The sequence below is a fragment of the Salvia miltiorrhiza genome, chromosome 1, assembly GCF_028751815.1.
Source record: "Salvia miltiorrhiza cultivar Shanhuang (shh) chromosome 1, IMPLAD_Smil_shh, whole genome shotgun sequence".
Classification (NCBI taxonomy): Eukaryota; Viridiplantae; Streptophyta; class Magnoliopsida; order Lamiales; family Lamiaceae; genus Salvia; species Salvia miltiorrhiza.
This window is the reverse complement of record NC_080387.1, coordinates 63280096-63292448: the sequence shown is the minus strand read 5'-3', so window position 1 is coordinate 63292448 and position 12353 is coordinate 63280096. Positions and strand designations below refer to the sequence as shown.

Below are 12353 nucleotides of genomic sequence, written 5' to 3'. Positions count from 1 at the left end.
AATGCTCACGGATTAATGGACTCGTGTCCCATTTTTACTGCACTTATTATCTCTTGGTGATACCCATTTTATTTATTGAGAAATGCTCATTCGTAGTTTATACTCCCTCTGTCCCGTGCTACTTGGGCAATTTCTTTTCGGCATGAGTTTTAAGGAATTAGTATTTTATATGTTAAATGTGATAGGTGAAAAAGTAAAAAAATGAATAAAAAAAATCTTTTTTCATATAAAAAAATTAAAGTGTTCAAACTTCGCGGGATAACCCGAAAAAAAATAATGCTCAAGCTTTGGGGAGCTAATGGAGTAATAAATTTTGGATGACATTAGTAAAGTTTCAATATCTTAGAAAATCACTTATTGACCAGCTTATCCCCTTTCCTAATGAAAACTGTAGCAGTGTTCTTTTCTTTTGGGTCCATTTGAAATTCTAAAAAGTGTAAATAAGTTAAATAATGATCATCAAATAGTAAATAAAAATAATGTATGAATTTGAAAAATAAAATAAAATTTGAACTGCCAAATCTCAGAGTTTAAAAATAATAAAATATTCTTGAATTAGTAAAGACGTAACTAATTTTCCTCAAGGAAAAAAGATACTAACTCACAACTACGCGTTGCAAAAGATAGGGGAAGAAATCGACTAATAAGTAAGGGATAACAAGTTAAATGTTACTTTAAGGTGGAATTTCATCAAATTTGTTGAATGTATTTGATGATAAGTTTCAGCGAGCATTCCATTTATTTTTACACAAAATCTTGGGCATATCTGAGTATACCGTACAATCGGGTTGACCCGTATCCAGAATAATATTATTTATATTATATGGGTTGGATTAGGATATGAATTCAAATCAGGGTTCATGTCAAAATTTAAGTGAATGTATAACCCAATTGTACGGTACACCTGGAGGCTGGAGGTGTATCCAAGATCACCTCATATTTTTATTTAATGAAGATGAATAGTTTGTAAACATTTTATTAGAGTCAGTGTATCACTTTGGTAATAAAAAAATAATTATTGACATACTATTTCTGAAAGGCTCAACTAACTAACAATGTGAATAAACTGCAAAATTATAAACTTAGATTAGTTTTCAAGAAGAAGAAAAAGCTATTTCTATAACTTTTCTTGATCTTGTTCTCGATAAAGTCTTACAAGGGTGGCAAAGAATGATTGAATTATACATGTATTTTAATTTACTCAAAATGGAACATAGCATAGGCTTATTTTTTTAGCGTGAATTTTATTCCACTTCTAGATTTAATTGGATAGGGTTTTTTTTTTAAGCGTGATTATACATTTATTTTTGTCATGTTTTTTTAGAGTACATGATTTAGTAATATTAATGATTTTTTAATTCGAATTCTCATGGATAACTCGTATCATTAAAAAATTTAAACAAAATATAAATAGAACGTAACATTTTGACATAAGGTATGTGATGCATATGCATGTGATATGTCGTTCACCTGTTGTGAACATGTATCATGAACACCATCGACATTACATATCAAAAGAGTTAAGGTTAAAGTTAAAATTTACATTTTATATATAAAATTAAAATTCGTTTTACTCTTTTATTCATCTAATTAAGGTTAAACAAAAAAGATTGAATAAATCGAGCTTTTACTTTTTGTTAAATCTATAAATTTACAATCCAAATATTAATTTGTGAAGTATTATACTATATTCGTCCCAAATTCCCCAGTTACTTTTGGGCACAAGATTTAAAGAATTAACGTTTAGTGTTTTAAGTATATTTCTAATTTTATGGATAAATGATTATATGTTTAATTTGTGATTTTTAAAATTTTGAGGTAAATTCATTTTTTTAATAGTCTTATTAATTTTATTTTAAATTGGATATTTTAATAAATTTAATTGATGTTCTTTTTACATTAATTTTGAAAAATTAATTAAATCCAAATTTGACCCACGGAAATGTATTTGGGGACAGAACCCACCACCTATTTCAACAACCTCACACCTCCAATATATAATTAATTAAATCCAGAATAAGATATTATATAGTGTTGAAGAATGATATTAAAAAAATTAGTAAATTTTCGCTTCCTTCAAAATTCGAATTCATATAACTTTTTGTATTATTAGGTAAAAATGCTCATATTTATAACTTCTAATTAAAAATGTCAATTTTTATTAAAAATTTGATCATATGCCCAAATGAAAGTGAATGATCTAAATTGTCATTGGATATTGATGGCTTTACATTACTTTTTTTTGTAAAGTCTTACACTTTTCTGACACAGCTATTTTTGTTTATGCAAATATATTGATTGAGTCATTAAGGATAATTAAGTCAATTTGGGCATAAACATATTAATTTTATAAAAATGAGTATTTTTAATTACAACATAATAAAAGTGGACTTTAATTTTTACTCTAAATTTTTTCATCTAGTAAATATTAGTCGTACTATGCATTAAATCAACATCTACAAATTAATCTAAAATTTCATCATATATGAGGAATTTAATTGGAACCATTATCTCTCTCTCTCTCTCTCTCTCTCTCTCTCTTCTAGAGAGAACTACATTATTTGTGAGAATATGAGAACCATCAAACCTAATGCATCCATTGTAAAAATTAATGCATTCGCTGTTAAAATTAATGCACTCAAAAAAATAAAAAAAAAATTGCTCACTTCAGGATTCGAACCCAAGATCTGCATTCATCCAACAAGATGATGCATCCACCGTTGATCTTGATGATCGAATAACTGAAAATGGTTCTCCATTATTCTTTTATTTAGTGGTTCTTTCTTGAACCTCTTCCTATATATATATATAGGGGCGCGCTCCAGTGAGACCTCCTATTTTTCGTGTAACATGAGTACAATGAATAAGACATATAATACTAATGAACAAGATGTATATACTGATGAAAAATAAAATTTAAAAAATTCGTAATGAATAAAACATATATACTGATGAATAGGGCCGTATATACTGATGAACAATGCAGTATATACTGATGAATAACAAAATTTAAAATATTCTGCTCCCTCTAGGATTCAAACCCTGCGAAAAAAATCACCATCCAGATACAATATCAGTCATAGGATTGATAAAATAAACGCATCAGATCGTGCCCTAAATCTCACTAAAATTAGGGGGTCTCATTGGAGCGGCCGGCCCACTATATATATATATATATATATATATATATGGAGAATCGTGATTTAAAATGGAGAATCATTCTCCATCATTTAAAATGAGAACCATCTACAAATGAGAACCGTGATTTAAAATGAGAATGGAGAATCATTCTCCGTCATTTGACTGTCTGTGAACATCTATTTGGATGCAATGCAGATTATATAGTGAAGCGTTTGTGTTCGAATTTTAGAGGGAGAAATTTATTTTTATTTAATACGATAAATTTAACTATGAATACAATAATTATATAGGTTGATTACCGTGTTCTCAGATTGTGACCATAAATTCGGTCAATAATTTTAGAAACAATAGGGCAAGATGGCCCTATTGAAGTTACAAACACAATTTTTAACCCGCAATTGAAAAAAAAAAAAAAATTGGCCCATTTTTTAAGCTGTGTGACTAACATACCCTTTTAACCCGTTGGATCCTCAGATCCAGCCCCAATCAGGTTCAAAATTCATCCCTCAGATCCCAGCTTCCCTTCCTCTCTCCCTCCGCGTCGATGAAGAGCAGAAATCAGTATAGTACCATTTTGATTCCAATTTCGCAGTCGTGCTTCCCCCCCTCTCTCTCTCTCTCTCTCGCCGCTTTCGACGAATTTGCAGTGAGCCGACGAGTTTTGGTGCGAGGTTTTGTTTGTTTTTTGGTTGTTTGTTTGTTTCATGTGTTTTATCTTCTTCACATCACGATTTCTTCATTCTATTATGTTGTTTCTGTATTTGTGTTGTGCACGTATGACACTTATGGCGCACATATGGCACTTACCAAAAGGACCATTTTAGATCTTCCATTTAGGGTTTAGATTATTCATTTAGGGTTTAGATTATCCATTTAGGGTTTTTTGTTTGTTTGTTTGTTTCATGTGTTTCATCTTCTTCACATCATGATTTATTGATTCTATTGTTGTTGTTTCTATATTTGTGCTGCACGCATGACACTAATAATGCCATAAGTGCCAAAATGACCATTTTACTTGATTTTATTTTGGATTTTCGTTGACACTAATAGTGTCATAAGTGCCTAAATAATCATTTTACTTGGTTTTATTTTGAATTTTCGTTGGCACTTATGACATAGTGCAAACGGAAATTCAAAATAAAACTAAGTAAAATCTTGACATTTATGACACTAATAGTGTCATAAGTGTTTAACCTGGCCCGCGTGCCTAATCCTACCCGGTCCGTCTAATTAAGGGTAAAAACACTTGAAATCATTAAAAAATACCAAATTTTATAATTTTTCAATGAGTGATCATAAACAGTATTTTATGCTTCATTTTGACTACTTCAAATTTTCGCTCATAATTTTATATATTAATCACGTTTGATTGTTAGGCTAACGCACGCACAGACTAACTATACATATGTTTATTGATAAGGAATTCAAACTTAAAATGGGAATTAGGAAGTGACGGAAATTAAGAGTCCCATTAACATATCTAAACACATAGAAATTAAGTTAGTAATCTGCACAAAGCAATTTTCTCAAACATTAATCTCAAGATTCTCAACAAAAGCATATTTGCAAGAAAAGCCAAGTAGCCAACCTTCAGAAGCCGCTTACGTTAAGCCAAAGATAAAGATCAAAATCTGGACTTGCTGCTTCTCGCAGCCATAATTTTGTGTCTTCAAGCAAGAAAAAGACACACACTGGCACACACACAGTGTGCTTTTGGCAACAAATTTCAACGCCATTAAAGTGATTAATGGTAATCACAAGCAAGCAAGGAGTTGCGAGCTCACTATTTAACTGCCTCTCTCTCTCTCTCTCTCTCGTCATCAGCATCGTCGTCATCGCCATTCATCACTATCATCTTTCACTCCAAGATTGCAATTTGCGAGCATCCTTTTTTTCTCTCACACAGTCGCACATAAATAAAAAAAACTAGAAATCTCGGCGCAAGACCTTCTTACCTGGTCGGACCATTTCCAGGTAAAATTACCTTGACAAAATAAGGAAATCTTGGCTTTACTGAATAAAGTTTCAGTTTTTACTCTGTTTTAGCTTTTATTTTTTGGGTACAATTGGAGACCAATTCTTGAATAATTAATCTCTGAGTTTTGTGATGTTAAACTTGACGGTGGAATCCTTTCTCGTTTGATGTTGATTCCAATTCCAGCTTCTGTTCTATTTATAGTCTGTTCTATTTCAATTCTTGATAGAGATGAATATTTTATAGAGGAAAATTGTTTTGTTTGTGTCCCTTAAAAGGTATTGCGCCAGGCATATTCTGCTATTGATTTTTTTTGCTGTTTTGGGCAAAAGCGTTGACTTTCTTATGTAGTGTGTACCATCAATAGGGGAAGAGATTGATGATTAGAAATTGATGAAAATTAGTGAAAAAGATTGTTGCATGGCATTGTAAAGCATGCAGTTTAGCCTTTATTAGTACATCCAATTTATGATCAGACATGATCTTTACCAGTCTACTCTTTCTCCTTTCATATATGGGTGTTAGGATTCATAGAATTATTTAAAGAATGTGACATGGGAGAGATCACACTAATCTGTATGAAAACTATAGTTAAAGAAACTGGCATTCTGATTTCAGACAATATTTTGGTCCTCGAACTTCTTTGGTTGCTGTGTGTTTACACCAATGTCTAAATAAACAGATGGTAGATGGTTTGAGGTCATAAAATCAAATTACTTTCAAAAAAGAGAAAAGAAAAAGAGGATAGTTTGATAGGTTGATAGAGGATTGTAATTTGTACGAGTTAGTCCCTAGATATGTAAAGTTTAAAGCTAAAAGTTTTGCAGATTTGACCTGTTGTAATGTAGATCTTATCAAGTTGTTATAAAAGACAGCCATTTCACGTCTAGTCGTGGTACTTTGCTTCTGTCAATTGGTTTGCTCCTCTTGACTGATAGAAGAAAACTGAATTAGCATTCATATGTTCTTACAATAGGCTGACCATACACTGGATACGTCACGGAAGAGATGGGTGCAATTAGTCTGTGGCCCGGAATTTTCTTCTTTTTCATTGCGCTGAGTGCATTCTACCAATCTTCTGCTGATGGGATCGAAGCAGACCAACCCGTTGCTCTTTATGTAAATGCGTCCGAAGCATCAGCAAAAAAGATACCAAAAACCTTGTTTGGTATATTTTTTGAGGTGAGTTTGATCAGCGTTCACGGAATTTTGTATATACACCATAGCTCATCAGCATCAGTTACACATCTTGCAGCACCAATTTAATATATCAGCTAAAAAAACGGAAAATGTATTTGCTAATCAAAATGGCACGCACGTAAAGTGATGGCCATGTTGGCTATCGTATATTGAGCTTGTCGATGAGATTCTTTGTGATATCTGCAGGAGATTAATCATGCTGGAGCCGGAGGATTGTGGGCGGAGCTTGTCAGCAACAGAGGTCGGTTGAAGAATACTTTCTTATATGCTTGCTGATAATAATGTTATAAAATTTTGATTTTCGTGAGGAATTTTGATTTTGAACTTCTTTCTTGCTTGAATTTTCCATTAGGGACATAATAATAATAATAATAATAATAATAATGTCATAGTTTTAGCAATTATGATCTCTTATTTTTAAGCTAGCATGAGACAGGTTATGAACTTCTTTTGTGGAGACTTATGTAAGTAACTGCAGGTTTTGAAGCTGGTGGCCCCAACGTGCCTTCAAATATCGATCCTTGGTCTTTCATTGGGAACGAATCATCTGTGATTGTATCGACAGACCGTACATCATGCTTTGAGCGAAATAAAATTGCATTACGAATGGAGGTGCTTTGTGGTGAAGGTTCCAAAGCTTGTCCAGCTGGAGGTGTCGGTATATACAACCCCGGTTTCTGGGGAATGGTATAACTCATTCTCTTTAGAAATCTAAACGCATTCGTGATTCTTAGCTATAAGTAATAGGGAATGACATGATTTACATACTATCTCGACAAAGATACATACTTGAATGACTACTGTTTAACAGTTCGTTCTACCCTCAAAAAAAAAAAAACCAGCTTATGTTGTTCCTCTACGACCTTTCAGCTGACTTTTGTTAACTGTATTGATTTTTTTTTCGCAGAATATTGAACAAGGGAAGACGTATAAGTTGGTTTTTTATGGACGTTCATCGGGGCCCATTAATTTGTCTGTGTCACTTACTGGGTCAACTGGACTGCAGATGCTGGCTGCTACTAACATTGTGTAAGAATCGGTGACTCATACCTTGTATAGTTTTGATAACCAAGCAAATCCTGCTTCTATTAAACCTCAAGTTGTGTATGGTTTTACAGAGCCTCTGACGTTTCAAACTGGACTAAGATGGAAGCTACTTTACAAGCAAAAGGAAGTGATGCAAAAGCAAGACTTCAACTGACAACAACCAAGAAAGGTGTCATATGGTTTGATCAAGTATCATTAATGCCCACAGACACATATAAGGTGCAAATGCTTACCTGGTGCTAAGTTTCTCGTCGTTACATGTCACTTGAATAATGGACTCTTATGTGAGCATCCAAATGCCAAGTTATCAAGAGTTAGACCTGTCATGACATTTGATTAAAGGCGACTACTATTTCTTAACACAGGGACATGGCTTTCGCAATGATCTGTTTGCTATGCTGAAAGATTTGAAACCGGGGTTTATGAGATTTCCAGGTACAACCAGTAAAATTTTCTTAGTTTTTCAATCTTCTTTAATTCAAAGATTAATCTGTTTTGGATTAATCTTGTCTACACTTGACCAGTGAAAACCAGCAGCTGATTATAGTGCAGATCCACTATTTTGAGTTAATTTTTTTGTTCTATAGGAAATTCTCTATAACTATACCATACTCGTGTTGTTATGTGGTGCCTCACTTTGGATATAACATCTTTCCACGGTGTCAGGTGGTTGTTTTGTCGAAGGTGATTGGTTAAGAAATGCATTCCGATGGAAGGAAACTATCGGGCCCTGGGAGGAGCGGCCAGGGCATTTCGGTGACGTCTGGCATTATTGGACTGATGATGGGCTCGGCCATTTCGAATTTCTCCAGGTAAGATTTATGATGTCATTGTATTTGAAGCTTAGTCGACGGGAATAAGTGCTGATATTCTCACTACCTCAATGTCTCTTTTGTTCTTTTTAAATATAATTCTTTGGCAGCTAGCGGAGGATTTGGGTACATCACCTATATGGGTGTTCAACAACGGTACAGTTTATACTACATAAATAGATCTCTTTAATTGCTTGTCGCTTTAACTCTAACTTCTTCGTTCGTAACGTTTTATTATTTTCAGGAGTCAGCCACAATGATGAAGTTGAGACTTCCAGCGTCTCCCCTTTCATAAAAGTACAGCCTCAAACTCTCTTTTTTAATTTGCTACTGTTTATGGAAATAGTGAAGTTTTCTGCAAGGAAATTCTGTTTTAGGTATGAACTTGATCATCTTCTAGAGATCTAGTCAGTCGAAGCTCTGTCTCAAAAACAGATGTATTCCTTTCTCTTCTTGCTAATACATGTTAGAAACGACAGCCTGCTGTCCCTATCAAATAAATTTATTTCTATCGACTGCTCCTTATGTTTGGAGTTCTGCTTTAGTGTGTTTCACAGTGATATGTGCTCTTTACACATTGCAGGAAATATTGGACGGTCTTGAATTTGCACGAGGCGATGCTCATTCAAAATGGGGTTCGGTTCGAGCAGCATTGGGCCATCCGGAACCCTTTGACCTGAAATATGTTGCAGTGGGGAATGAGGATTGTGGAAAGAAATATTACCTCGGTATAAAATAATGAACCAAAAATTAAAAATCGAGAAAATATAGATCGGTTGCATGATCTTCTGAGATTTTTCTTTATTTTCTGATGATGCAGGGAACTACCTCAGGTTCTACGATGCAATAAAGCGTGCTTATCCCGACATCAAAATAATATCAAATTGTGATGGTTCTTCCAAGCCTTTGGATCATCCAGCTGATTTTTATGATTATCATGTAAGAATTTATCTTTCTTCGTATTTTACGGATGTAATGTATCTATCGCTAATCCTCTATTTCCATGCTGACAGATATATAGCAGCGCGAAGTAGTGTCTTTGGAACAGCTCAAAAGTTTGATAAAGCACCACGGAGTGGTCCAAAGGTTTGCTTTCGACATTTTCCAGTTTCAAGTGTTAGAAGTTTGGTGCAGGCTAATATGCTTAGGGGGCGTTTACTTTGAAGGATTAGCCTTGATAGATAAAAATAGTAAGGCTAATTCCCTTGTTTACTTTGTTGGATTGAAACTTTGGGATATCTCAAGGCCCTTGATTATTTTTATCATTTAAGCTAGTTTTGCTTGATTCTTATCCCATCAAAAGAGTGGGATTGAAATAATCCTACTCTTGAGGATAAAAATACTCAATCCTCTATTTTATCAATCATGCAAAGTAAACGCCCCCTTAGGTGATGTGATTAATGGTGCAGGCTTTTGTGAGCGAGTATGCTGTCACAGGAGACGATGCTGGCAATGGTAGTCTCTTAGCAGCGATTGCTGAAGCGGGCTTTCTCATCGGGCTTGAAAAGAACTGGTATTAATCTTGTCGTATTCCAAAATATACACGCTGCCTTGAACATGTGCACTGACAAAAGATATTTTTTATATATATAACTCTTTTGAAATCGTCAAATTATCGGTATTTTGTGTGAACCATTGTACAATAGCCTCTATCACTCGATCAAATCGTAAGAAAATTGTCCTTTTGAAGTCTCATACTTAAAATTTAGAAAATATACCCCCCCCCCCCACCAGGGATTTTTTCTGGGTCCGCCTGCACGTGTGACTCTTTGACTTCCTCGTTGGTAATTCTGATGAGCACTTCTCTTTCCTCTGCCTCCTCTGCAGTGATGCTGTCGAGATGGCAAGTTATGCGCCTCTATTCGTGAACACCAACGACAGGACGTACGTGTTGGTTCTCTCGTTCTAATTTCTTCATCTCGTTTAGATTCTTCGCGTGTCTCATGTCAAGCTGCTCTTTTGGCTTTAGGTGGAACCCGGATGCAATTGTGTTCGACTCTTCCCACGCGTATGGAACTCCTAGTTACTGGATGCAGCATTTCTTCCGGGAGTCAAACGGGGCGACCCTCCTTGATTCTTCCCTTCGGTCCAACCCTTCGAGCTCTCTCATTGCTTCTGCCATCACGTGGAAAGATGCAGACAACAGGAAACACCTGAGGATAAAGGTACGTTCGTTAAATTTTCCCAACTGCTAAAAAGCCTTAGCTTCTTCTTAGATGGTTAGAAATTCAACAAGTTCAAACATAATTTTTGTAGGTCGGTGAATTTTGGAAGCAACAATGTGACACTCCAGATTTCGGTTGATGGGTTGGAGGTTAACTCATTGCAATCATCGGGATCGACCAAGGTCGTGCTGACATCTGGCAACGTGAAGGACGAGAATTCTTTCCAAGCGCCAAACAAGGTACTTGGATCACACATTTTTTCTGCCCCAACTTGACATAGTTATGCCTGCTTTGTAAAGCTATCTAAAATCCGCCCGGCCCGAATAGTGCATTTTCCCCGGCCTGGGTATTTTACACTATAACCCATTTTCCAGACCAGGCAGGCCGAAAAAAAGGTCTGTGGGCGGGGCCACCCCAGCCCCGGCCGGCCCTGTCCTTACTCCTTGGACAGCTAGCGGACACAGGGGAGAGGGAGGGGGGCTCGAGCCCCCACCAAGCAAATTATTTATTATTCTTATAAATTCATCAAATTATCTTATTTTTGGGTGAATGTTTGTGCAAAAAGCCCCTAATCATAGGAAAATTGTCTTCCAAAAACCTCGAAATTGAAATTCAAAAAATACAACTCCTGTCAAGATTTTTTTCTCCGTCCACCCCTGCCCTGCCTGCTTGCGTATAGTCCAAACCATGCAGACTAGAGTTATTCTTGCACGAGACGATGTTTTTCTCTCGCTAGTCGCTGCATTGCGTTAATCTTGTTTGTGTTTCATCTTCGATTCTTGTTTATCCTCGTCTGCAGGTGGTGCCGACGAAGAGTCAGCTAGACGAAGTGGGGGAGGAGATGGATGTGGTGGTTCCTCCACATTCTTTGACATCTATTGACTTGTTAATAAACTCCAACCATATCATCACAACTGTGGGATCTGATTCTGTTGATGTATCTTCCTACTGAGGGAGGGAATGATTCTATCTGGATATATGTTTTAATGAATTAAAATGGTAATAATACGAAAAGTAAATAAGATGATGGTGTTTGTTTTCTCATTTCTTTAAGCAATTTTCGTTTCTAGTTAGTAGTTACATATGCTGTTATATTACTAAAGAAAAAGATTAAATTTGATTACGTGTTCCGATTGACTAAAGCGAAAAGTATAAGAAAAATTTATATTTGAGAAATAAAAAAGAATGAGGTGGATATAACAAATTCGGCCAACCCCTAATAATAAATGTTTTGTTTTTTCTTAGGGAAATAAATGTTTTGTTCTCTAATCTTAGTCAATATGATATCTACAAACTCATGCTAAGTATCTACGAATGATTGCTTAAAGAAAAGAAAAAAAAAAAGCTTTGGTCGGTTTTGTAATTGTAATGTATGACTTTTAAAGTGCGGCAGTTGAAATACTAAATTCTCAATTTCTTTCGATTAAAATAATTGAGTTTCAAATAAAATGATCCTGCCAAACGATATTAAGCTCGTTATAGTAAAACGAGACTTTTTAGATTCATGTTACCAAAATTTAATTACAAAAATTTATAAATCAAAAGTTATATCAGCAAATAAAAAGGAAAATAGCTAGTAGTAATAATTTAAGTGTTGAATGTAATCTAAAGACTACAATTAAGAAGAACCTATGGGCTAGGCTTGCGATAGGCCCAACAAAAAGGGAACTCGATTGAATAGAATAGTTGAGTCTAATTATGGGTCAAATCCCTTTAAACCGAACCTACTTAATTTGGCACATAATCATTCAATGATTGTAATAATTTAGTGCAAACATTTATTTGGTCCAAAATCTGCGAACTGCCTTATTCTCTTATTTTTAGTATATAAATGGCTCAAACAAAGCAAAATTCTGTATAGAAAAGGGGTGAGGGTGATGATAACATTGTGGACAAGGAGTGGTTGAATTTACAACTTTAACCCTGCGAAGGCATCCCATTCCCCTTTTCCCCGTTGTTTTCTTGTAGTAGAAAGTTATTGCTTTTTAACTAATTTCACTATTTCATCACATT

The 12353-nt window shown here is 34.9% G+C and overlaps 1 protein-coding gene across 1 annotated transcript; it reads left to right on the top strand.

Annotated features, from left to right (window-relative positions):
- The first annotated feature begins 4674 nt into the window (after window positions 1–4674).
- On the top strand, window positions 4675–11384 carry LOC131004065 (alpha-L-arabinofuranosidase 1-like). Its single transcript, XM_057930653.1, has 18 exons — window positions 4675–5115; window positions 6093–6298; window positions 6503–6557; window positions 6795–7003; window positions 7224–7345; window positions 7435–7582; window positions 7729–7798; window positions 8030–8175; window positions 8286–8331; window positions 8420–8472; window positions 8759–8903; window positions 8996–9134; window positions 9210–9261; window positions 9585–9688; window positions 10003–10059; window positions 10145–10342; window positions 10435–10579; window positions 11140–11384. The coding sequence occupies exons 2-18, from the start codon at window positions 6125–6127 to the stop codon at window positions 11290–11292; spliced, it is 2016 nt and encodes a 671-aa protein (XP_057786636.1). The 5' UTR covers window positions 4675–5115; window positions 6093–6124; the 3' UTR covers window positions 11293–11384.
- The last annotated feature ends 969 nt before the right edge of the window (window positions 11385–12353 follow it).

Bases quoted from the DNA above. Each gene is read 5' to 3' on its own strand.
- LOC131004065 (XM_057930653.1), top strand. From the start codon at position 6,125: ATGGGTGCAATTAGTCTGTGGCCCGGAATTTTCTTCTTTTTCATTGCG. The intron at 7,583-7,728 runs GTGCAAATGCTT...TTCTTAACACAG, and splicing joins TGCCCACAGACACATATAAG to GGACATGGCTTTCGCAATGA. The intron at 10,060-10,144 runs GTACGTGTTGGT...TTTTGGCTTTAG, and splicing joins GTGAACACCAACGACAGGAC to GTGGAACCCGGATGCAATTG.